The 26856-nt window shown below is 43.1% G+C and overlaps 1 protein-coding gene across 1 annotated transcript; it reads left to right on the forward strand.

Moving 5' to 3' along the window:
• The first annotated feature begins 4705 nt into the window (after window positions 1–4705).
• On the forward strand, window positions 4706–21787 carry HEY2 (hes related family bHLH transcription factor with YRPW motif 2). Its single transcript, XM_035109242.2, has 5 exons — window positions 4706–4925; window positions 9646–9724; window positions 9835–9918; window positions 17933–18014; window positions 21096–21787. The coding sequence occupies exons 1-5, from the start codon at window positions 4843–4845 to the stop codon at window positions 21767–21769; spliced, it is 1002 nt and encodes a 333-aa protein (XP_034965133.1). The 5' UTR covers window positions 4706–4842; the 3' UTR covers window positions 21770–21787.
• The last annotated feature ends 5069 nt before the right edge of the window (window positions 21788–26856 follow it).

Raw genomic sequence — 26856 nt, forward strand, 5'->3', positions numbered from 1 at the left:
CGATATACCATGGGTGTCTTTAGATCTAAAAGAGGCAACTAACAGTAGACTTCATGTGTTGGAGTTAGGATACTTGCGATTGTATCATATTTATTAATTAATCTAAAAGCAACTGAAGAAGCAATATGGAAATAATAAAATCTAATATAGTTAAGATTTAATACTCATTTAAATAACCATTAGAATCATGCCTAATGTTACTTTCTGGCCATTTTAATATATATACTGAAAAACAAAAGTGAAATTGTGACCATTTATATTTCGATTTTTAAAAAAATTCCAGAATTCTGGATTGCTTTCTAACTAAAGTACAACTCCCACCAAAATACTCCCTTCAGGAGAGAGAGAGAGAGAGAGAGAGAGAGAGAGAGAGAGAGAGAGAGAGAGAGAGAGGGAGGTTTTTTTGTTTGTGCAGGGGTGTCTAGTTCTTAAATCAGTCCATTGTGGGGAATGTGTGTTTTTTTAAAAAAACAAATCCCTGAGAACTCCTGCTTGTTTTTGCTGAGGGGGGAAGGAGAGCTGTTGCTTTTGTTGTGTCTGAGTAGCCGTGCAGTTTTTAGTAACTCTGCAAACATGAGCATGAGAAGGATGTCCCTGTAGAGGCAATGAGGCATGAAATCCCAGTTCCTTTACGCAGTAACAACAGCCACATGAAAGAGCAACATGCAACATGTCACTATATATAATTACACAGCCCCCGGGCGTTGGTGAAAAAAAGGCTGTGTTTGTAACTTATTTGATGCACATACCCACCATCTCTCGCTTTTAATTTATTGCACTCAATTTTTAAGAACTTTTAATTCATTTCACACACTGTATTTTTCCAGTAACAACTTGCACGCGCAACCAACCGCGCATGCACAAACCACTTTCTAATTTGCACGTCCAATCCTCCTCCACTTTCCCTAACCGTACACCAGTGCCTGGCATTTAACACACACACATTTGCCGTGGGGCGTTTCTCCCTTTACAATTTTTCACATATGTGTACACGATAGAGCACGGTGTGAATATACCCTTTGCCAGGACACGCCAACTCATTTTCACACAGCTAAAAGTTTGCAAGCCCCACTCCACCCCCTATTCTTTCTCCCCGGCGGGGTTCCTTGCTCGGTACCTTTTGGCGCGCGCGCGTACACACACAGAAACACACAGAAAGCCTGGGTGGGATTTGTTTCATGTTAAACCTATGGCGCATGTTAATTTCTCGCGCCTCCACGCCAGCACCTCTGGTAAGAGAAACCAGAACCCGACAGGAAAGCTCTGCAAAGGCGCGCGCCGCCTTGCAAAGGAGCCGAACGTGGAACCAACCGAGGCTTGTTTTGCCTCAGCGGGCGCCAAAAGAGCAGGCGCCCGGCGCGCGCGCGCTCTACCTACCCGGCGCTCTCTGTTGATTGGCAGGAAATGGCTACAGCTAACCTATCGGAAAAGCCCTTCGAAAAGTCGCCCCCGGGGTTTTAGAGGTCTGCACTGCACCTAACATACCGGACACACACGCCCCGGGGCGCCCAAGGTGAAGCGTCTCAAGCCTGCAGCACTTCTCTGCACGCTTGCTCGAGAGGGCCAGTGGACGTAGGGCTTACTTCTAAGTAGACCCGCCGCAGGAGGCCAGAGTGCTGTTGCGCGCCTCACATCCTGCTTCCCACTGGCATCAGGTTGGCCACTGTGACTAGATGGGTCAGTGGCCTGATCCAGCAGGCTCTTCTTACGTTCTTTGATCGCTTGGAGGTATTGCAACTTCGGCTACGCTACGCCCATAACCCGCCATTACGAGTCTTTAAAGTCCCAACATTTTAAGAGCACGCAAATATGTAGGAGAGGCGGAATATTTCGCATCCTCCAAGGGGCCCGGGAAGGCGCGTGTGCGGTTAACCCGCATTCTTTCACATCCCTGAAAGGCCAAAGCAGAGCCCAGTAAGCTTCGCGAGACTGATTTGAACGACGTCTCGTGGTGCGGCCTAAAGGCATGCTAGGCTCAGGGGGCTGCCCTGCTGGAGATCAGTAGGTCTGAGATCGGTCAGTTGGTTCGCGGACAGGTCACCGCCCGGGAGCCCCCAATACACTGCCTTGGGCCCCGTGTTGGAAGGGAGGCGAGACGATAAATGCAGGAAAATAAATAAACAAGCTGCCCCCAGTTGCTTACTTAGAAAACACGAGCATGAACGCTCGGCCTTGAGCCTGAAAGTGCCTTCGCAAGAAGTTCTCATTGCTATACTTTTGTCGGGAAGAAGCACAAACCTAGGTAGGCTATTTCATATTCCTGCGAAAAAACGGGGATGTTTCCTAACTTCCTTCTAAACGGAACGGTAAGAAACGTTTCATCTGTATTTAATTCTGGGAAATTATGAAGGGGGGCAAAGAATTATCTTGGCACTGAAGGGGGCAGGGAAGAGAGAAAAATAGAAAAGGAGCATTGAAAAAAGCCCCGAGGTGTTCAGAGAATGAAGGGCACTAACAGCGGCTTGGTTTTCTGTCCGCTCCTAAATACAAATGCTCGTCTGCAAGCGCTCGTTTGTCGTCGCGGGACGCATTTCCATTTAGGATGGTGGCCAAAATCAGTTGCTACTGTTCCTCCTCGGCCTTCACGCTCCCAACTAGAACATCCTGTTGTTGCTCAGGTCTGCGGGCTTCTTATTATGTCCCCCCGCGTGGCCGCGCAGCGCCTCCAAGAGCATCCAGCAACGAAGCGGCCTCTGCTGGGGGTGGACGGGGCCTTGTCGGGCGCGCAGGAGACCGTGGGGGAAAGGGCACCGCCCTTGCGGGGAGAGGCCTGGCGGATGACAGACAGGCCGGGGGACAGCGCGAGGCAGGTTGCATTTCAAAAGGCATCCGAGCGGGAGGCCGCCCCGCCGCCGCCAGCAGCACGGGCGGGTGACCAAAGGCAGCCCTCGCCCTCCACCCGCTCCTCTTTCGCGTCTGTGCCCGCCTGCCTCCTCCTTTCTCCTCCAGTCTCTGCGTTTGACATTCATTGTAAAGTCCCGTCCCCCCTCGAAGGCCGATGTATCCCAATGTAGATCTTTATTCTGCCAGTGCCATTGTTCCTGGTATCGATCTTAACTCCTCCAATTATTCCGTGGCGGGGAAGGGAGGTGCCATTTCGTGGTTGTCTCAGGTGCCAAAACGTCTTGAGCTGGCCCTGCTCCAACCACATTTCACGCGGTTGCCTTGTGAACTGGAAGGCAGAACAGGCGCCCATAGGCCAACAGAGATACAGTGAGAAGCAAGGAAACCCCCACTCCCATGAACCCTAATCCCAAGGATCCCAGCTTTCTTTTCTTTTTTAAAGGAAGGTTTGGGCATTCACAGAACCTGAGGTAGGAAGCCAAGAGTACAGTCACTACTTTATTTATTTATTTAATTTTGTGGAGGGAGCAGGGAGGTAAGAAACCAACCAACCTTTCCTTTCCCCTGAAAAATTCCTGCAGATCTTCATGGCCAGAGGACACACTCAAAGTGACATACGCCAAAAAATGGGAGCGGGAGTCCTGGTTTAAATACAGTACTCTGTCAAACGCTGCCTGCAGAGTTTGTTGTGGCGACCTCATTTTAATAGGCCACAAGCATGTTTGTAAGCAGAACACGGCCTCTCCTGTTGTGCAAGGACTTTTCTTCTAAAGTTATGGTGTTACATGCTATATCTCGAGCTGCAAGAAAATTTCCAGGCGTTCAATCCGCTCAACCACTTTTGATTCCTACCTTCTAGAACCATTCCAAAAGAGCCCAGGATGGCAAACAAGTGATAAAGCGATAAGGACATCCTAAAGCATATTTTAGGCATATTTTAAAGAACCCTGTAAGTGTCGCTGCTAATTATTCCTAAAGTGACCTCTCTTCCCACTCTCCGCTGTCAGTCTGCAAAGGAGAAAGAGGCGCCGTGTGCTTGGCTCTCATTGCACATGGGAAGAAGTGTGGGAAGAGAGTGATACCTAAGGGGGAAATCCTACACCTGTTGACAAAAATCTTCCTTCCTCATCCGTAGACGGTACCAAGACGACCAAAGAGTAGTCCCCCCTACAAGCAGTCCTTCCTCATAGTTTCTCCCTTTGTTTTATAAATAGGACAAAGCTCGCTCCCTCCCCCCGGATCTTTTCCTAAAGCTCTCTTGTGTTCCCCTGCAGTATATACGGCGGTGCAAATTATTTCTATCCGTCAAACTTTTTTTTCCCTCTGGAACTTTTTCCAGTGTTGGGTCAGATTTGAGAAGTGTAAACGCTGCGTGCCCGCCCGGACTGACATTATTCACGCATGCATCTGCGCTTGTTTATGTGGGTTTTATGAATCCCTTTTGCAGTCTGTGGCTTGCTTCGCTGGCTGCGAAGCCACCTAGCAGAAACACATACTTTGATCAGTTTCTGCCCGAGCTATCTCCGTGCAGCCCAGCTCCGCGGAGCTGAAGGTGTCTCCCGGCCAGCTCCAGCCACCCTCCCGCCCTCTCTCCTCCCCGTCTCCCTTGCGCGCTCGAGGTGCTCCGGGCTTTCCCACGCTTCCAAGACGCCCAGGAGTGTTTGGCGCCGGGACTGCTGCCGCGCTTCAGCCAATGAAGAAGCGGGCAGAAGCGCCGGGGAAGGAGGCCTGTCACTCACTCCTCCGCTGCCCCAATCCAGAGGGCTCAGCCGGAGGAGGAGGGGCGTGGCTTCGCCCCTCCTGTGGGCGGGCTCTTGTGCTCGAGGCTGAGCTGCAGCGTGGGAAAGAGCTTCAGAAATCCATTCAGTTCGCTGGCGCCGGCTGGGGAGGGATAGGCGGGCTTTAATCCGGAGTCACTGTCCAAAAAGGGAAACCGCAGACCTGAGTTCTTCTTGTTTATCTCCTGATTTGGAAGCTGGACTCTTTCCTTGGGCCACAATGAAGCGGCCTTGTGAGGAAACTACCTCAGACAGCGATATGGACGAGACTATAGACGTAGGGAGTGAAAATAATTACTCTGGGTAAGGACGAAGTTTGTTCCAGGTTTTTTTATTATTATTATTTGCAACAAGAACAAAAAATCTGGACCGTGCCTCCTCTTTTTCTGTGGGTTGGGGTGGAAGAGAAGGACGGGGAGCCAGATCAAAGGCACTCCCACCCGTGTTGGACAATTGTTTCTTGGCGCCCCTTTTTTACTTCTGTGCAGTGTTGGATATTCTGGCATCAGAGGGGCAGTTAAGCAATTTTAGATCTGGACTTGATGGTTTTGTGGAAGGGAGTGGGGTAAGGGTGCTATTTCACTGTTAATATGTATTAGACCAGGCATCCCCAAACTGCGGCCCTCCAGATGTTTTGGCCTATAACTCCCATGATCCCTAGCTAACAGGACCAGTGGTCAGGGAGATGGGAATTGTAGTCGAAAACATCTGGAGGGCCGAAGTTTGGGGATGTCTGTATTAGACAATTTGCTTCAAAAACGTGGCAATGCAGCCCTATTAAGCTTTGTGGCCCTGCTACTTACTCATTTTGCTGACGGGGATCTTGGGCTTCTGAAGTCCTGCCCTGATGAATGGCACCCCATTTTGTTAGGTTCTAATAGAAAGTAGGGGGTCTTATTTTCTACCCTACTCGGACGTCACACTTCTTTCCCCCAGCTATCTACTTTTCCCTTCACTAACTGGCATCCTCTGTTGTAAAAATTTCTCTTGGGGATGTGTATAAGAGCGTAAGTTTGGGCAGGGAAAAAACATAGCAACAGTAGTAGACTACTGTACTTTTACCACAGTCAGCCATATAGTCTAGTCAATATACATCTTTTGGAACTGTTCTTTAGTGCTAGATGTTAAGCAAAAAGGGGAGTGTGGGGGGATGGAGTATCATATTTTGTGTCCTGTAGGCTGTTGACAATTAACATGTGTTGAGTAGTAGCAGTACTGAACTAGTACCATAGATTCTGTGTAAAGTGGAGCTGCAGCCGCTTGCAAGACTAGGCATTGGGGTGGGAGGCATCCCTTGAAATACTTGAACCAGTCTTATACTGTAATACTAATCCTGTGTTGGTAGAATCTTTCTAGGTGTGTACTGTTGTAGGTCATTGTCAGAAAAGGCAAATCCAGTGTAACTCACCTCCCAGCAAATGACCTGGGTTTGCCTGCTAGGAAGGATGGGGTTGTTTAATATGGACACTAAGTTTCCTATACCTCCATAAATTCTTCAGTTCTGCAGATCACTGCCTTCCCACACTTCCTTTCCCATCAATCTGGATTTTCTCATAACAAGGGATACTCCAAACATCTGGATTAAGAGAGGAGAAAGTGTGGAAGACATTGATTTAGAAGGGAATTTCTTCTGGACAATGAATAATTAATGGCGGTACAGCATAGCTGTCAAGCTTGCCCTCCTTTTCTCACGAGGAAGCCTATTCAGCATAAGGGAATTTCCCTTTAAAAAAGGGAGAACTTGACAGCTATGAGGTACAGGGCTATTCACATTAAACAGCAGTATGGATGAACCCTAGAAAAGACGAGAGATTGATTAGAATGCTATAGAAATCAAATGGGGGAGGCACAGTTGCTTCAGAATAATAGGTGGAGCTGGAGCATTGTTGAGATAAGTAGAGCAAGGTATGCTTCATTTCATCTGCTTGTGTAACCATCCTCAAGGCCTTGAGATGTTTGTGGTGAGAGTGTTTGAAGAAAGGGTGCTTGCTATCAAAGCAAAACAAGATACAATATTCACAAGAGGGCTGTCAACCAACTGAATTATATTAGTTGATTAATCAGCTAAAGAAATTTGAATTTTACCAAGTATCAATATAGAGTCGTTGGGGTTTGTTTGTAATTCTGAAGAAAGTAGAAAACAACTGAATAAGTAACACTGCAATACTAGCTCTACTTACCTCGGAGTAAGTGGCACCTAAGTAGTACTTAGACTTGCTTCTAAGTAGACATGGCTTGGCTTGCACTGTTAATAAACAAAAATTCTGCCTAATTTGTAGGCTGCCCTTAATATTTAATTTCATGAAACAATGCAGAGCCAAAGCTAAAACAAAGTTAGGCATGTTTAACTCCCAATTATTTCAGTGGCATGCTTAAATCTCTGATTTAAAACTGGGTAGTATCCACTTCTAGTCTTACTCAGTAACATGTTCATTGATTTTAATGGGTTCCTTCTGAATATCACTTCCTTGGATATTGCCCAGTGAGACTACAAAAAAAGGGAAAAGAATTGATTACCTGCACACTGCAGTAGTTTTTGATAGCATTTTGGTAACAGAGATGCTGTAAAAAGATAGCAGTAAAATTACTGTTTCAGTCAGTGATTCCCTTTGTCTTTTAAAATGCTGTTCTCTTGGGTTTGCTGAGACATGCCATGATTTGGGAGTTTAAAGAGGCATTATCCACATGATGCAATAAATCCAATTGCCTTTTATAATCCGTTTTAAATTAACCTGTTTCAGGGTATCTACACAGTAGTAGTATTTAATGTTAGCCAGTTGGGTTTATATAGGCTGTGCACAGTGCTATTTTTTCTAGAAAAAGAGATGCTGCAGCTCACCATGAACTTCCACCATGTTCACTTGAGAGATGCTAGAACTGAGCTCCCATGAGCTTCAGCTGAAAAAACCGCCCTGGCTGTAGTAGTTCAGTCCCAATCCCAATCAAGATGGTTAGTGTAGATTAGCTGTACAATTAAATCTGAATTTCATGGAAATATTGTGTAAATTTTAAACCTTAAACCCAATTAGTGTTATGCCACAAGTCACTTACTCTAGGGTAGTATCAACGGAGAAAATTTAATTCCAATTAATGTCATTATCTGAGTGAAGCAAAAAATGTAGCTGGATAAATGCAGAGGAGGAAATACTAATAGGTTAACTTTAGGTTCTAGGGCCTGTAGTATGTCCAAAATGAGCATCTAAATATATGGGGTGTCAGTAAAAAAAAAGGTTTCCTCTTTGTTGAGGTCCAGATGATATGTTTGTCATATACAATTGCAATTGGTTGTTATAAAAGAAAAGGAAATAATCTATTCAGGATGAAGTAAAAAATGGCTTACATAGTAATCAGTGGGACATGCAGCTATTTAACACTGACTGGATTCTCTCAAGAATTTTAAAATATTTAATCTGGAGTTATCTAAAGCAATGTGATTGACAGATGAGGATCATTGATGGACTGCCTTAGATTCAAAGCAGTCTAGTTCAGGCATAGGCAAACTCGGCCCTCCAGATGTTTTGGGACTACAACTCCCATCATCCCTAGCTAACAGGACCAGTGGTCAGGGATGATGGGAGTTGTAGTCCCAAAACATCTGGAGGGCCGAGTTTGCCTATGCCTGGTCTAGTGGTTCAAGCGACTGCCAACTAAAAGAGGCTGTAATTGAGGTTATCCTTCTGAGATGAATGGAGATTGCACAACAGAGGTGCTTGAAAGTTTTGTTGAAGCCTGGGCACTCTGCTTTTCAAATCCTAATCAAGTTTGTTAGAATATGAAGCATTTTACAATCCAACATGTGTAGGGTTAGGGTTACAATCCAACATGTGGGAAATCTCATTGATCTCGGTGGAATTTTTGTATTTCCGAGTGATGACCGTTTTTTGGTTAATGTTGTTTTTTGTACACAGTTGTGAGTTTAGTCAAAATACATGTGCCTTGCATCAGCTGTGAATATTTCTTGTGTGTGTGCTCGGCAAAATACATGGAAGTGAGCCTAATCCTTTTCAGACTGCTGCTTCTATATCCTTTGCTTGATAAAGTAATTTCTGCCAAGCATAGGCAAGTCAGAGGCACGTCCTTTTTGTATTTAAGTATCTATTTCTGATGTATTGGAAGCAGTAGGCTTGAGTGCGTTCAATATCAGACACTTAATCAGTAGTTTTTTTGAGTACATGGTTAATACATTTTAACTCCAGGTCACCCAGTCAGGTTGAACTCAAGACGGTGGGATATTTTGGGAGGACTGTTTTATTTTTTAAAGGAACTTCTTGGTGGGCAAAACTAAAGGGGATGGTGTGATGGGGCTGAAGAGTGGTAGTGAAAGTTTTCTTCTGGCTACTTCCATATTTTACTGAGCACTTGAAACAGGAATAGGGAACCCATGCCTTTTAAAATGTTGTTGGACCTATCATCTCTTAACCATTGGCCATCCTGATTGGGGCCAATGGGAGTTGGGTGTCCAACAATATAGAGAGAACCTCAAGTTATTAAATGACTATTTTAAAAATTTCTATACTGTCCATCATCCGAGGATCACAGGGCGGTTTCCCTCGTGTTGGTGGGAGGAGGGAGGGATTAGACCCAGGGCTGGCCCTATGATGAGGCAAAGTGAGGCAGCTGCCTCGGGTGGCTATGCTGAGGTACGGGGAGGAGACAGCAGTGAGTTCCATGTGGCTTGCCCTGACACCCCTACGCTAGCCTGCTGCCCTCAAGTGTAGTGGAAGAGACAGTCCTTTTGCCAGTACAGATGAAAACAAAAAAGTTGTACAAAATAGGACAGAGTAAAATAATACTTGCTTAGGAACAATTGCCCTTCATTTTCAGCATTTGTAAAGTAAGATTTTGTAATTGGAGTAAGATTCAACTTCCAGTCGAATTAGCTCCTGTGTGTATGTTGGCGGAGGACACCACCTTTTCCTTCGCCTCGGGCGGAAAAATGTCTTGAGCTGGCTCTGTTTAGACCTCTGCAACAAACAACACAATAGGATGCTGTACCTGACATGCCTTTTCAACTGTTCCTCAGGCACAGTGCCAGTTCAGTGATCCGATCAAATTCGCCTACGACAACATCTCAGATCATGGCCAGGAAAAAGCGAAGAGGGGTAAGGGTTTCCCTTATTTTTTTAATGTAACAATTGCATTTGTTTCTGATGTTTTTGCTTTCTATGCACCTTAACTTTTATATCAATTTATTGCTTTGTTTTGGCAATAGATCATAGAAAAAAGGCGCCGTGATCGCATAAATAACAGTCTATCCGAACTGAGGCGGCTTGTGCCAACAGCATTTGAAAAACAAGTAAGCATAAATATTCTGTATCTCAACTCATCTGGTCATGTTGGGTCTTTCATAAAGCTCATTAAAAATAAGGCTGGATGTGTTCTGATCTGGCACAGAGCAGGCACTTCAATAAAATGCTTTGTTGTGGCAAAACTATTAAAAGCAAAATTCTCCACAAGGCTGAAAAACATTTCCATTCTCTGGTTTGCTGTTCCCTTAAGGGCAATAGTGTTCGTGTTGTCTCTGTTCTTTCTATGCATTCCAGTAGTGGTTTTGTTTTGCTGTTTTTAAAAGTGCTTTATTCCTTACAGGTTTTTTTTTTAAAAAAACCCACACATGTCAAATAACCTCCTGCATAAATCTTTTAACCGCATTGTATTTGCATCCCTCTCCTTTTTGATTCTTTTTTATTTAATTCTAAATTTAATTCGTAAAATAACCTGATTGTTTCAGATCCTTAATTAGCTGGCTATTTAATAAAGTCTCTCAAATATATATTTAAATTCCTAAAAAGAAGCTGTTCAGATATAACAGTTATTCCTAGTGTTACAGTTCTTTGAAGCGGTCCAAGTTGGAATACAGTATTTTAAATGTAAGTTTTTGCAGGTTGGATCACATGAGGAGAGGTGAAAAAAATTTATTTCCTATATATAAAAAAGTTATTTATTCCATTCTTAAGCTGCCCAACATCTATGGAGATCCCAGGTTGGTTTATACAATAAATCTATTAAAAATAAAATTAGCATTCTTCTTGCAGAATTGTCCCAGCCAAAACTTTGTGTTGGACATGTTCTGATGTAATGTGTCGGCACACTCATTATAATTGCTGGTCTTTCTATATAGTGTTTTATTTATTTTGGGTATTTTTATCTTACTTTCGCAAAAAAGAAAGTGAAACATGTTGTGCAGAACCGCATTATTAATTGTAAATTTGTGGTTCCTGAGAACAGCACAGATAGGTTTTGTCAATATTGCTAAGCGTAACATACTTCAAAAGATTTCCACTGACTTTTTAGAATCATAGAACTATATGGGATGAAAGGAACCTTAGTCTTCTGTGGAATTATTCAAGGTGATGTGAAGCTGTGTTGCATGCACAGGAGAATAATTAAATCACTTCAGTCACGAGCTTGTAAGAGTTGGAGGAACACAAGTGTTGTAATTGGATCATTTCTAAATTTGAAAACAGAACCTCTCAATTAAGCCCCTTCAACAATAACAAAAGTTTGGAGGGTTTTTAGTACCGGTATCTCATTACTGACTTGTAACCAGTTGTGATGCCTTGATTTTGGGAGAGAAGTCTGCAGAAAGGTGCTTCTCTTGGTGCTGAAGATGCAATAGGTCCAAAATTGAGAAATGTAATTGCAACCTCAAAATTGCAATCATTATGATTTACAGTGGAGTCCTGTACATAAATATCTACTTGGAAGTCGGCCCCACTGAGTTAAACGGGATTTATTCCCTGATGAGTGCTCATAGAATTACAACCTTAGTGTGGAGCAGAGTCATTGAAATCTAAGGGAATACAATGCATTTTCTATGGGGTAAGTATTTTGAACATAGGCTCTGGAATAGAATGCTTGCGCGGAAGAAAGCATGAGATGAGTATCATGTTATAAAACACGATGAAACCTATACGAAATCAACTTACATGAGTTAACTTTGAAACTCTGAGAGAATATTTGTTTATGTATTTGAGTAATTATTCTCTGTCCTTCATCAAGTTTCTAGGATGGCTGGAAATACATAATATTAAAAACTGAAACTACATGGTTCCCATTCATACCACTTAGTCCGGAATAATATGACAATAATATTATAATAATTGTATTATTTGCACCCCACCCATCTGACTGTGTTTTTTTTGGGGGGGGGAATAAACATAAACAAAAAAAATTAGACTAAACAAAAATGATTTCTAAATACTGTACTATTGTTAACAGGAAGACTTTCATGTGAGGCTATGTAACAGTGTCAGATCATTACAATTCCTGTACGCAAGAGGACAAGAGGGTCCTTAGTGCAGCTCTCAAATGAAAGAGGAAGGTGTATTTCTGTCTCTAGGGGGCGCTGCCATTGGCACAAGGGAAGGAAGAAGGTTTCAGGGCCTTCTTTGTGGAAGGGTAGAGGTCATTTCAAACTGGGCAACCCTTAGGGCCATGATAACTATAATGATGACAAATACGAAGAAGTGGAAACTGACAGCAATAGCTGAGAAAACAGAGCTGATTAAATTTCATGTACATTGAGTTGGTTTTCCCCCTGCTTTTTTCCTCATTCTTTTTATGGAAATTAGTGCTTTATGTCTGCTTGACACAGGAGGACTGGAGGAGATGTAATATTTTTCTTTGTTTTGTTGTTGTTTTCTTTTCTTTTTATTGTTTTTTGCCTGCTCCTCATAAACTGGCATAAGCAAAGAAGTTTCTTACAGGTCAGATTCCTTACAGTTCAGCAGCTTGTAGCTCAGTTCGTAAACATTTTTTTTAAAAAAATAAATTCAATTTGGGATTCTTGTCTGAATAAACTGGACTTTATAATAAACCAGACATGATAATTTTATGGCAAACCATAATACATTTTATGTTCCTAAAGTAACAAAGTGACTTTCAAACTGTAAATGGTTGAAAGTACACACACACATCTATATATATTCCTAAAATATTCCACACATGTATATATATTTACCCAAACTGGGGGGGGGGACCTTTCCCCTGTGGCTTCAAATTTTCTGGAAATTTTACATCTCCAAGTTTGATTCCCAACACTACTCCCCCCCCAATGGTAATAAAATGTTCTATTAAGGGAGAACATTGGAAGAAAACAAGGACTTTTATTTTAGGCCATATATAGATCTCCTTATTCTTGCAACTCCTCATATCCCAGGGTAGGGGAAGTTGATGTGTTTTATATATGGTGTAGTAGATGGTATATACTATGCACAGACTATGCCTTTAATGCAGATACAAGCAGATAAAAAAAATGACTTAGCAGGCAAAACACCATTCCTGCTACCCACACTATACCTTCAGCAACTTGCAAAATGACCTTTTCAGGAGACTTTGGGAGCATAGAGGTGTCCTGAGCTAGTCAGAGAAAGTGGAACAAGGGACAACAGTTGCTTGTCCCATTGCATTGTTTACTTCTTGAAAACCACAAACATTATAAAGGCTTCTAAAGCTCCTGGAAATTACCCAACATCGGGCAGCTATTACTCAGCTCTTGCTAAAAATGTTTGTATTGGGTCTATGGAAAAGATTAGCACTGAGGAAAGTACTAGTTGTAATACAGGGGAAAGATAAGGACGGGGGAAGGAAAACAAAGGAAAGCAAAGCAATCTAAGATAACCCGGGTCATATAAAATCTAAAAATGCCAAGGCTTACTGTGTATATTACGTTTTTAAAAATAATAGATAATATGGGGAAAGGGCCATTGGAATAAACTTTCATACAGTCTGCCAGGCCACGTGTTATCATTGCTGTCTAGTCTTGATCAAATGGCTTTAAAAGAAAAAGAAAATAGCATTAGTATTCAGGTTTGTTGTAGCCCAAGTCATTCTGAGAAAAACTACACATCCATTCTCTTTACTGGTGCAACTGAAGATACGGTTGAATATTCTTCAGCAGACTTCTATGATTGCTACATACTGTATATACTGTACACATACTGTACTACATACTGTACTGTATATACATTCAGTTGGCTCTTCAAAGGGAAAGGTGATCATTTCTGCTTAAACTTTTTTAAAAAAGACATACCCCAGTCTTTCAATTGATTGATTCTCAAAGTGTCTTACAATACAACACTTGCACTCACAAGCTTGTACCCTGGGCCAGCACATGTTTCTCTTTGGTTCCCCTGTTGGATCAGAGCAGGGGTAGGCAACCTAAGGCCCGCGGGCCGGATGCGGCCCAATCGCCTTCTCAATCTGGCCCACAGGCGGGCCGGGAATCAGTGTGTTTTTACATGAGTAGAATCTGTGCTTTTATTTAAAATGCATCTCTGGGTTATTTGTGGGGCATAGGAATTAGTCCCCCCCCCAAAAAAAATATATAACCCTTCCTACAACATGGTCTGAGGGACGGTGGACCGACCCATGGCTGAAAAAAGTTGCTGACCCCTGGATCAGAGGGTTCTTCCTTATAGGGAAGCAAGCTCTTTGCAATTTCTTCTTCAATTGAGAATGGGTTGGGCTAGACCAGGGGTCCCCAGACTTACGGAGCGGCGGGCCGGTGCCCGCCGCGCCGACCGCGCGGTGGGCCGGACTGCAGGGGAGTGCGCGCGCAGCGGGCCGGAGGGCGGGGGAGTGCTCGCCCGTGCGCATGCGCACACGCACACGGGCGGAAAAAAAATCGGCGAAAATCGCTTGTGCGCATGCGTATGGGCCTCCCCCGACCCGGAAGTGCACCAGAAATGACCTCTTCCGGGTCGGGAGAGGCCCGTACGCATGCGCACAAAGGATTTTCGGCGATTTTTTGCCGATTTTTCAGATCGCCGCTGCGCCGCGCGCCGTGAGAGCGGGCGGCGGCAGCGGGCGGCGGGGGTCGTCGCGGGCCGGATTGGAAGGCCGATTGGGCCGCATCCGGCCCGGGGGCCGTAGTTTGGGGACCCCTGGGCTAGACTGTTCTTCCCTTTGCCATGATGCTCTTCCTGGGAGGCCAAGAGTGCCACTTGGTCCCTTGGCTGATGGCAGAAACCAGAGGGTGCTTCCAACAAAAATAAATAAATCACTTAGTCGCTAAGCAGAAACCACAAGCTTTTCATTTGAAGGCATATAGCAGTCTTAGAAATTTATTGAAGAATATTTAAATTGTGTATGAAGTTCCAGCAATAAAGATAATGGATAAGAGTGTTACAGAGCCTGAATATGTCTAGAGCAATTTTGAGTGCACAAAATGCTTCACAGTTGTTTGCTCATTTATTCTGAGGACTATCCTGGGAGTTAGTTAGGCTGAGAGAGAAAGTGACTTTTGGAAGTTGGTTGCTCAGTAAGATGCACAGACTTGGACTTCTCGTGTTCAAGCACAGCACTCGATGGCTTGACTCACAGCTGAATGTGTGAATAGGTGCTATTGAAAAGCAATGTGCTTTGAGGTAATGCAAGATGAAATGTAGGTTGTCTTTGCCTTGGTAGAACTGGGATGGCCATAGCAAGTCTTGGATGGAGCTCTGAACATAACTGCGCACTGTAGGGGTAGACCCATGATTTTACACCTAATCACATGGGAGAGCAAAAGGGACATATGTGTAGAGGGTGCTGAACCCCATCCTTCCCACAATTATCCCCCCCCCTTTCCAAGGTTACTTTCCTGCCAGCTGGCTTCATATGTTAGAAATGAGCACAAGATAGATAAAGTGACTTGAAGGGGGGTCAGGCTGTGGGGAGATAAGCAGCAGGCCCTGGAATACTTCAAGTCCCTTCCACTGATTCACTCACCCCTTTTTGTTGTTGTTTAGTCGTTTAGTCGTGTCCGACCCTTCGTGACCCCATGGACCAGAGCATGCCAGGCACTCCTGTCTTCCACTGCCTCCTGCAGTTTGGTCAAACTCATGTTTGTAGCTTCAAGAACACTGTCCAGCCATCTCATCCTCTGTTGTTCCCTTCTCCTTGTGCCCTCCATCTTTCCCAACATCAGGGTCTTTTCCAGGGAGTCTTCTCTTCTCATGAGGTGGCCAAAGTATTGTAGCCTCAGCTTCAGGATCTGTTCTTCCAGTGAGCACTCAGGGCTGATTTCCTTCAGAATGGCTTCAGAATTCCTTCAGAATAAATTTGGCTGACCCACTCCTTTGCTTTCTATGTGATTGAGGCAGACTGGAGTCTAAACAAGCTGGCCTCTGCCAGCATTGGATGTAGCTTGGTGCTTTGTTATGTAACTCAAGTGTTTCATTTTGGTGGCACTGGAATTCAATGTTGCTCTAAGTGGGGAATGAGCATAAGAACAAGCTCGTGCAATGGGACTTCCCCCTCCCCCCCATATGTGCCCCTAAACCGATTTTCGGATTTTCCCAAGATTTAGGGGGCACAGGAAAGAGGAGGAAGTTCCACCATGGGAGTGGATCTTGTTTCACACATGCAACAACTTACTTAAATCCCACCAAAAGCTTCCGAAAGGGAAAGGGCAGATAAGGGCAGTTCTGAAGGTTTTTGGTATGGTTCCTGTTGAAATGGAGAAAGGGTGTTTGCGTGTTTAGACCTTTAAACCTCTCCCTATAAATAAATTCAGACAAGACTCAAATTTTGGTTTGGTTTGTGGCAGAATTTAGGCCACAACTTTATTGATTACATCAGGTGAGTGGTTGTATAGGCTCTGGTTTGACTAGCTCCCTGCACCGTGGGAGGTTGCGCAGACCTAGGGCACCAGCATAGGTCAGCCTAGGGTGAACACCTGGATAGGCGGAAAGCTGGGCACAACCTATGTCCACCACCAAATGTCCCTCTGGACTCAGGCATGGGCAAAAACCCCTCACAGGGTTGGCCAAACCATTGAGTCCCTGGATTCCTTTAACGGAATACCCTTCACATAGGGATTATCTAGGTCCATTTCAATCTGGTTTCAGGTCTGGCTGTAGGACAGATACCGTCTTTTTCATCTTGGTGGATGGCTTATGCTGGAAATTGGACAGGGGGAGTGTGTCCCTGTTGGTTTTGATGGTCCTTTCAGCAGCTTAACCATATCCGTCTGTGCCACCTTGCTGGGATGGGACTTGGAGGCCCTGTTTTACAGGGGCTCCATTCCTTCCTGGAGGGGCAAACCCAGAACTCAACTAGTTTGGTAAAGAAAAAGTGTTTTATATGCGTTGTATATGCAATATAACTGTGACACCAATGCTAATCAACATTTACAATGAAACCTCTGGGAGAGGTCATCCAGAGTTTTTTGGGTTTTTTTGTGTCACCAGTGTGCTGATGAAACGTAGTTCTGTCCCTCCTTTCCACGTAAATCCAGGGAAGCTGTATCGGTTCTAAACCAGTGTCTGCCATCACTAATGGACTGGATGGATGAGGGTGAACAAATTGAAATGTAATCCAGATAAGGTGCTCTTGGCAAGTTGGAAGACAGAACAGAGAACTGGGTTTCAGCCTGTGCTGGATGAGTAACACTCCCCCTGAAGATGCCGTTTCACAGTTTGGGTGTGTTCCTGGATTCAGCCGATTGCAGCCAGACTGCTGGCTAGAGCTGCTTATAGGAAGCATACAACCTCCTTGTTCCAATAGCTCCACTGGTCTGTTTCAGACACAATTCAAAGTGCTGGTTATAAGCCCTATGTGTCTTTTTCACAGGCTATCTGCAGGACTGTATTTTCCCATACGAACCTGCCCCAGCTCTAAGATCTTCTCTTAGTTATACCACCCATAGGACAGGGCCTTCTTGGTGGTGGCTCCCAGACTTTGGCACTCCATCTCTAGTGGGGCTAGACTGGCTCCCTCCTTGTTTTGCTTTTGTCACCAGGTGAAGACTATTTTATTCCAGTAGGCCTTTGGAAACTGACTGCTTTTAAGGAAAGGGTTTTTAATAGTGCTGCACTGTTTTTAGTATCTGTATTTTAATAGGGTTTTTTACATTGTTTTAATTTGATTATTAAAGTTCAATTACTTTTTAACTTTTTTTAGCTTTTATCTTTCTGTGTTTTATTCAGGCTTCTTTTAATATGTGTAAGCTGACTTGAGTCCCGGTTCTGGTGGGGAAAGGCAATGTGTAAAATAAATAAATAATATTGATATTTTTTTTTTAAAAAAAATGCTGCTTTGAAAGTTGTGAATGTGTATATCTACTATACATGTTTTCCTTGTTTGCACTATTCTATGCTTCATAGAAAATGTGTGCTCAGTTTATGCCATGCTAGAAACTGTGATATAGTACTTGTGTGCATAAATAAAAGTGTGGGATACAGATGCTGGGTAGAAGAATTAAACTGAGAATGCTCTAATGGTTGGGAAAATTGAAACCATAAGATGGAGCTCTAAAGAGGGTATACCAAATCAAAGCACGCAATACTTTTAAGCCTTTATTGTTTGTGCCTCTTATCTCAAAGGGATCTGCCAAATTAGAAAAAGCAGAAATCCTGCAAATGACAGTGGATCATTTGAAGATGCTCCAGGCGACAGGCGGGAAAGGTAAGGAATTGATTTTTGTACTGTTTCTAATATTAGCAGGGGGAAATCTCAGCAAACGCTCCCTTTGACAAGCTGGGATAGGCAGTTTCTAGATTAAAGGACTGGAAATCAATGCTAAAGGCAGGGTTGAACTCGTGGGAAAGAACTACGGGGACAAAAGAACCACTTGACCCTGGGCTTGTGTTTGCTTTCATAACACTGTGGGAGAGTAAAGGCTTCATTCACAGGCAGCCCAGTCAGAGATTTGTTTGGGGTTTCCAAAGAGCACTGAAATCGGCACAAGGGAGACAAAACAAATACCCCAAACATCCAAACATAAACAAGGAGGGCTGCGGCAACAATTGCGCTGCATGAAAAACCTAAGTTAAAATTCATTATGCAGCTGCTATACCACGGGAAGTGGATCCAGGGGAAACTTTCCTTATTGTTTATGTATTGCCCTTTGTTCTAGAAAGAATGTTTTCCATGCAAAATTAGGCTGTGCCATTCATTCACCAGGACAGCATCTAAGCTTGGATCTTCTGTTGGATTGTTGAGAGGAAACCCAATACCACTAGAAAAAGAGCTATCCACAATCACTGCTTATTTTTTGTGCCTGCATGTTTGCAATGTGGAATTGGGAATGTGGCTTTCGAAGAGAATAATGTCTCTTTTCTTATCTCGTTTTTTGAAAAAGAAAAGAAAAGCAAGCTGCTTTGGTTTAGAGAATTTTTGAAAATCTAGTTGCACTGCACACTAGAAATTCAGAAGCCAAACATCTGGAAGCCTAGAAAGTTAATTTAAAATATTTTAGTGGGTTACTTTATTTTTGTTGTTTTGTAAATGGAAATTGATAAAGTGAATAGGAAGTTGTGAACACTGGTAAATATGTAATCGTTAGGACTTTAGTGCTGGAAATTTTGTAGCTCAGATCTTTCCACAGTTTTTCCCATTCACTGGTGGCCTTACCCAAGCCACTATATCTCGTATTCAGTCCCATTCGCCAATCGGAAGTATACCTTACAGTATGACCATCTGAATTCCTGTGCAAATGTATGTGAAGGGTTTTGAGCATCCTCAAGCTCTGTATAAATTGGAGGTGAATAACCTGCGGCCCTCTAGATATCGTTGGATATCAGCTCTGTTCAGTGTGGTTCATGGCCGGGGTGATAGGAGTTGCAGTACATCCACAACTTGGAAGGCCACAGTCTTCTTCTTCTTCTTCCTTCTTCTTCCTTCTTCTTCTTCTTCTTCTTCTTCTTCTTCTTCTTCTTCTTCTTCTTCTTCTTCTTCTTCTTCTTCTTCTTCTTCTTCTTCTTCTTCTTCTTCTTCATAGTAGCAGTTGTTGTTGTTTTATTTGTTCCCCATTCCTGTAATAAATCAAGGTTAGGGAACCCCATTATCCCTGACAATTGGCCATGCTGGCTGGGAATCCAACATCTGGAGAGCTACCAGTTCCCCATCCCTGGTATAAACACATTAGAATTAGCATTAGTGTTAGTATTAAGATGAGAATTCTTTATTAGGGGAATGGGCCAAGCAGAAGTTACGCTCTCCCAATTGAAGCACCATTTTCATGCCCCCCACCCACCAACCTACAGTTGTACCTCGGAAGTCGAACACCTTTAAACTTGAATGTTTCGGCTCCCGAATGATTGCAAACCGGAAGTGATTGTTACGGTTTTTGAACATTTTTCAGAAGCCAAATGTCCAGCGCGGCTTCCAATTGGCTGCAGGAAGCCATGCCTTGGTTCTCGAACCGTTTCGGGAGTCGAATGGACTCCTGGAATGGATTAAATTTGAGAACCAAGGTACAACTGTATTTTACAGGGAGGTTGTTGGAACATTAACAACTTTTCCCCTCCTTTCTTGCCTGTTCCCCCTGCTACCCTATTTCAGATTGTCTCTGGAGACCAAAGTACTCCACATCAAATAAAAGATGCATTCTTAGTATCCCTGTAACAATTTGCACACCTTAATATGTGTGCAAAACAAACTCCTTCTGTGCTGTACTTGATTTTAAAAAGAATTTGGGAGGTTACTGAACCTTAAGAACTGGTGTTTTCAAAAATGACGCTGGGAATGTTTGTTTGAAGGGGGGAATATTTGTATATTTGGTCAGTGTGGACAACAGCCACTTTTTCCTTTGGAGAGATAAATGGTTATCTTTGATTAACTACTGGTAATGTGTCTTCCTGTTCCTACTAATACACACATGGTCTTAAATATTCACATTACTAGTAGTCCTTCACCATGATTGACATTTCCAAGCTGCACTCCTCTAAAATACAAAGTAGTTGTGTCATGGGCCTCAAAAGCTTTACAATATCCTTTTTGAGACTCTCTGACCAGAGTTTTTATTTCAAATTTTATTTCAAATTTGGTCAGTCATGCAAAATAATTTGGTATAAAGGCATTATAATATGGGCAGTTTTATTATCTGTCCCTTTCCTAATGATTCCTAATGCAGGATCCACCCCTTTACACAGCTGCTGCATTCTGGGTCCTCGATAGCTTTAATAGAATGAGATCCTCTTTTTTTCACCCAGCCAGAGAAGACCTTCTTCTTGTTGTTAAAATAATAATAATAATGGCAAGCACCAGTTGTATGGAGGAGCAAATCCACAATATTGAAATATTGCAGATATTGTATTTAAATGTCACTGTAAAAGGAACAGGATTTCTAAGGCAGACCTCTTAATATTCAGCTAATTACCGGTATTATGTGCCTATGTATGTGACATATGCAGGCATTGTTCAGCAATATGGTGGATAATCATGCACTGGAAGTCAAGTCTTTTTAATCCTTTTCCTATTGTTGAAAATGTGTTTGTGTTTGAAGAGTCTCAGACACTGATGGTCTTGATTCTTTCTCACTGTCATTTCTGGTTGCAAGTTGACTTTAGCACATTTCAGTTCCATCAGGGAGCACATGCATAATACAAAAGCCGTTTGAAAAAAAATGTTCTGGGAGCCTTAAAGAGAAAGAGCTAGAATATTATAGAACCACCATTTCAAGAAAGACCAAAAGAAAAGGGGGAAAAAACACACAGAGAAATCCCATTGGATCGCTAAATTCATTTCTTGCTTTCTGTGTTCCAGGTTACTTTGACGCTCATGCTCTCGCCATGGATTTCATTAGCATTGGGTTTCGAGAATGCTTAACTGAAGTTGCGAGATACCTGAGTTCAGTGGAAGGCCTGGACACATCTGACCCTCTAAGAGTTAGACTAGTCTCTCATCTCAGTTCATGTGCTTCTCAGAGGGAAGCCGCAGCAATGACCTCGACCATGGCACATCACCACCACCCTTTGCATCCGCACCACTGGGCGGCAGCTTTCCACCATCTCCCTGCGGCTTTACTGCAACAGAATGGACTCCACACTTCTGACATCTCCCCTTGCAGACTCTCGACAGCATCAGAAGTGCCTCCCCATGGATCTGCTCTTCTCACGGCCACTTTTGCGCATGCCGATTCTACGCTTAGAGTGCCCTCTGCCGGCAGCGTTGCTCCCTGCGTCCCGCCACTTTCTACCTCTCTTCTCTCACTCTCGGCCACCGTACATGCCGCAGCGGCAGCGGCAGCTCAGAGCTTCCCGCTCTCTTTTGCTGGGGCATTCCCAATGCTGCCACCTAGTGCAGCGGCAGCAGTGGCTGCTGCAACAGCAATCAGCCCACCGTTGTCCGTATCAGCATCTGCCAGCCCACAGCAAGCCAGTGGGAACGGAAGCAATAAACCCTACCGACCTTGGGGGACTGAAGTTGGAGCTTTCTAAAAAAATAAATAAATAAATCTACGCAAGCCTTTCTGGGCCATTTTGCAGTTGCAATAGAAAGTCTTTCACACAAAGACTGCTAACAGGTCTAGTAGCCCTTTGGATTCCCAAAAGACGGGTGGGAAATAGTAAGACGTATTCTGCCTTAATATTGGTCAAAATGAACAGGAGGTTCACCAGACTGGACCACAGTGATCTTCAAGAACGATGACTCCCCTGTAGGCATTTCCTGAGAAATGTATAGAGTGTAGAATTAATCCTCTTGCCATGCATTTTTATTTGTTAAAGGGGCGCTGGATTTATACCTAAAGAAGCCTACCTGAAAGATGAACGCTAAGTTTAAAATGCGCAAGTGCCTGATCTCTTCCAAATGTGTGTGGGGTGTGTGTGTGTGCATGTGTATGTGTTTTCCTTTACAAGGCAAATAATAAAAGTCCAAGTATTACAATAATACTGGAGAGAAGAGTACAGCGATCCAGTTTAGGGATACCATTCTTGAACAAAATGTATACCCTAAGGCTGTATTCCCTTGACATGAGCAGGATCTAAGCAACCTAACTCTGCAGGATTGCAAACTATGGAATAGCCATGCAGGTAATTGAGGATGTATACGCCAAATTTAATCTAATCTAATTCACTTTCTTTGTGCAGACTTGTCAGATGGTGGCATGCATGATATTGACAGATGCACTGATCTTTCCAGTGCTTGGTCTTGCAAGACTTCAACCATCCTGGCACTAGGTGGCATAAAATTACAGCCAAGTGTGTTACATGTACATGTGTGAACACCAGGATAAATCTGACTTATTTGATTCCCTTTGCAAGCGAAAATACCGCATCCTCCAGGTGGGATGCAAGTCCTCTTCATAGTCAGCTGTTGGGAATTGGCATGAATGATTAGCTGTAATGCAAGCAACAGGATCATTTGGGTTGTCTTTCTCCATTGCCCGTGTTTTTGTATCTGTTCAGTTCTCAGCCCAAACAAAAGTGTTGGGAGTGTAAGTTATGTTCTTACTACCCGGACAAGCAGTGCTACGAAAATGCTTTGCTTTTTTTAAATTTTTATTACAGCAACATGAAATAAGTATTTTAATTCATTGACTCAAGAGCTAGAAAGTTTGTTGTTGGGGGTGGGTCGGGGAAGCAAGTTAAATAAAAGCACAGCATGTATTATTATGCACTTCATTTCTCTGCTGTGTGGAGAAAGCAATAAGCAGTGAGAATGTTAAACATTATGCAAAATATACTTTTAAAATATTTGTTTTAAAAATACTGTTCCTAGTCAGGGGTGGGGTGGGAAAATTGTGCATTATTTTGTTAACCTTTTTTTTCTATGCAAAAGTCTTTAAGTATCACTAATTAAATGAAGTCTTTTTTTGACTGACTTCTGGTTTGTTTTGGTGTGCCCGCTAGAAGTGAAAGGTCTGGATGTGAGGTAGAAGTTCAGATCAGCCCAGAAGGAGATCTGCTGATTGCTGTTGCAGCAGCCACTTGCTGGTCTGTGTGTGCTTGTGCACATGCACAGTACTAATCTATTCTACAACTCTGAGTGTGCAATGTGTTCTCTCAGTTTCTGCATAACTTGAGTGTACCCCATGTTTGGGGAAATCATGCTACTGAAAAGGTCTACAGTTGAATGTCCAAACCTAAGCGTGACTTTGGAAGGCTAAGCTAGACACAATGTTCTGCACATGACTGCTTAGCTTTTGTTGGTTAAGTAGCAGTTGCAGGGGAGCTGATCTAGATTGGGGGCTGCAGGATGGGGAGAGCATCGAGCTGGATAATCCTGCTACCGTGCTGACTGTGTCCCTTGCTTCCCCAATTACTTCTACTTGCCCCCAGGACGAAAGCTACCAATGGTACTAATGTTAGTTTTCCTCTAGGGACAAATCTCTTCCCCTTCAAGCTCTGCCCCCATGGCTGCTATTTAATTAACATAAAAACCAAGCACAAGTATGTGGTACAACCACACACATAACATTTAGGCTGGCCTTATATTGATTCAAAGTGTTTGGTGATAAATAAGATAGATAGACAACTGCAGTCATTCTCCCCAGTCCTCATCCAAACCATGGTTTTAGTTTCCAAAAGGGGTACCTAGGATAAAACAAAAAAGATTGCTATTTAGGGATGGCCTTTCTCATTTCCCCTGTCTTAGGTGTTTTTTACATACATTTCCACATCAGTTTGTATTTTTTTTTTAAAAAAAGTCCTCATGAAAATTCATCAGTGCCTCAGTGCAAATTTCTCTTACTATACGCATTTTTGTATGGATTTCTGAAAAGCAGTTTCCCCTAGTATGATGCATTTTCGTATGTTATTTTCATTAATACATGCATTTTTGTGCACAATATTTGGTTGGAGAACTGCATTGCAAAGTGTGAATTTTGATCGACGGCTGTGTCTTGGGTTCAGCTATTTCAGAAAGCGAGGCTTGTCTTTAAATGCAAACTTTAAATCCAATTTCTCTCTGCCTCCCACCTCACAATCCCTACTTGAAATATTCACGTTTTATATTAGCACGGGAACAAACAGATTAAAAGGTATTGTCTGTGTTGCAGTTCTAAGGACCCTCCTTAGAGGGTCCCTGCTGTCTCTTTGGCAGTTTGCAAAGACACAGAAAACAAAAATGGTTACCCCATTGGCCCCAACATGAACAATCCACAACAGTGAGCACACAGTTCCTGTCTTGGATTGGCACTCTGCTTCTTAGCTCAGTTAATAAATTATCTGGGTGGGGCCAAGAACATCACCTCTGCACTTCTCCTAGATGGCCTTCACATAACAGAACAGGGTTTGTTTTTTTAAGTAAAACTAGGCACTATATTTTGTGTTTATCTCACACAGCATTTCATTGATTTCATCTCTTACATTTTACTTTGAATACAGCAACAAAGTTTAAGCTATAAATTCACATATACACTTCTGAACTATGGCTCAGGTTCTGCCCCATTCAAAGGTACTCGGGTCGAAGCCTGTAGACCAGAGTTGGGGAACCTGTGGCCCTGCTGGTGTCATTGGATTTCAGTTCCCATCAGCCCCAGCCAGCATGGCCAATGGGCAAGAATTATGGGAGTTGTGGTCCAATATCTAGAGGATATTGCCTGAACTGAAAGTGAGCGTATGTCAGCAGAGAATGAAGTGTGTGCATGTCGGCCAGAAAATGCTAGTGAAAAGCTTTGCTTGCATGCTGGGGCTGGATAGGACTTGTACTGTAATAAGAAAGATGCTGAATTAACAAAGCAGGAATGAGTTGAGCCCTTTCAAATAAAACCTGCTTTTCCTAGAGCTTGTGCCCATGTTGCTGTCGGGGAGCAAAGTGATGGGGTTCACATGGGAATGACAATCTAGTAGCTCAAAGGGACATAAGTGCTACTCCATAAGTACTCTGTCATTACAGAACTGGTTTGGCTGTAGTGATATGCTGTGTAGAAAAAAAAATGGTCAAAGCTACATATATTTTTCTGTACAGCACTATCAAAACAAAAGAGAAAGGGATAAAATCTAGAAATGTTCTAAACCTTTTAGATCCCGTTTAAACCATGTGTACAGTAACGTTTTCCAAATAATTTACTTCAAATGCTAAGCTTAAGAACAGCTGTATTAAGACACTGAGAAACAATTCAGCATCATGATGCTTTTAGAAATAGATGCACAATACGCCCTTTACCTAGCTGCTTTTAAGAAGGAGGGGCAAAGAAATTACAAGGCTCTTGAGTAAATCAGATGCAAATATATTTATTGGATTAAGCCACAAACACTGATCTGCACAGATAAAATACTGTGGCCAGTAATAATGAAGGAAAAGCATATTTGGCTACTCCTTTAAGTGCCACTTTGTTTTCCTTCAGGACCTGGTAAACCTGCAAGAATGAGTCACGTTAGTAAATCACTATTCAACCACAATGTGCTTTTCTAAGAGAATGAGGATTACGACAGTCAGTGCCTGCTGCCCACTGACAATCATGGGAACCGACCTCAGTAATAAATCCAGGCATTATCTGGCTCAATACTGACCAGTTCTCACGCCACAACAACTCTTTTGATGTGACCGTCAAAAGCCAAGGATGCCCAAAAGCAGTAGCAGAATTAAAAGCAAAAGCCACACGCGCGCACACACAAATAGAAATAATTTAGCAGAAATATGTAAAGCCTGCTTCCCAGGCAGTCTTTCTCACTGCGTGGACCATTCTGTTCTGTGCCAAAGACTTCACAGATGTAAAGAGAATGAAAATGTTGCCATATTTGTGCACATAATATTTACTAATATTGAGTATGATCCAACCAGGAGTTAAGTGCTGTTATGTCTCATTGATTCTAGGAGGAGAGATTTAAACCTAAGTGGGGGAAAACTGAAAAACACACAATGGGACTTGTGAAACTTAATGCCAGCTGGATCTTGCTCAATGTTTGCCCATAATATAGACAGACTACAGTATTATTTATTTTCAGCTCCACCTTTCATGTGTACACACAGCCAGAGGAAAAAGCCTAGCATACGAAGCAACCCTTATTCAGGGATTGTAGCATAGCTATCACGCTGAGAACATTTCTTGCCAGGTGTTCTGGAAACAAGGGAGATAGTGCCTTCGTATAAGCTCAGGAGGCAAATTCTTGCCAGCTAGCCTTTCGCATAGGCACTCTCCTGTATGACATGTGTTTTATATGCTGCAATGCCCTCACACAAAGGGGAAATAGCAAGGTTACATGTGCAAGTCATGCCAGTGCACCTATTGGAGTTGCCCCCAGCAGATGTGCATTCAGTACCAGTGCAGAACGAGGCTGATACATGTACCTATCGTTCCTGACAGGTTATATGGGGCAAAGACATACACACAGAAGCTCCTTTCCAGAGTAGTGCTTGCTTGTGGCGAGGGCCCTCTAAGCATAGCTGACAAGTTTTCCCTTTTCTCATGAGGAAGCCTATTCAGCATAAGGGAATTTCCCTTAAAAAAAGGGATAACTTGGCAGCTATGCCTCTAAGACACTGAATTAACACATGAGAGTATTCATGCAAATAGCCTACAGATCTAAGTGAATATATTAGCTGTACAGAACATTTTGTTTTCTTCGTGCATTGATGAATT

Source organism: Zootoca vivipara, chromosome 3 (assembly GCF_963506605.1).
Source record: "Zootoca vivipara chromosome 3, rZooViv1.1, whole genome shotgun sequence".
In the NCBI taxonomy this organism is placed as follows: Eukaryota; Metazoa; Chordata; class Lepidosauria; order Squamata; family Lacertidae; genus Zootoca; species Zootoca vivipara.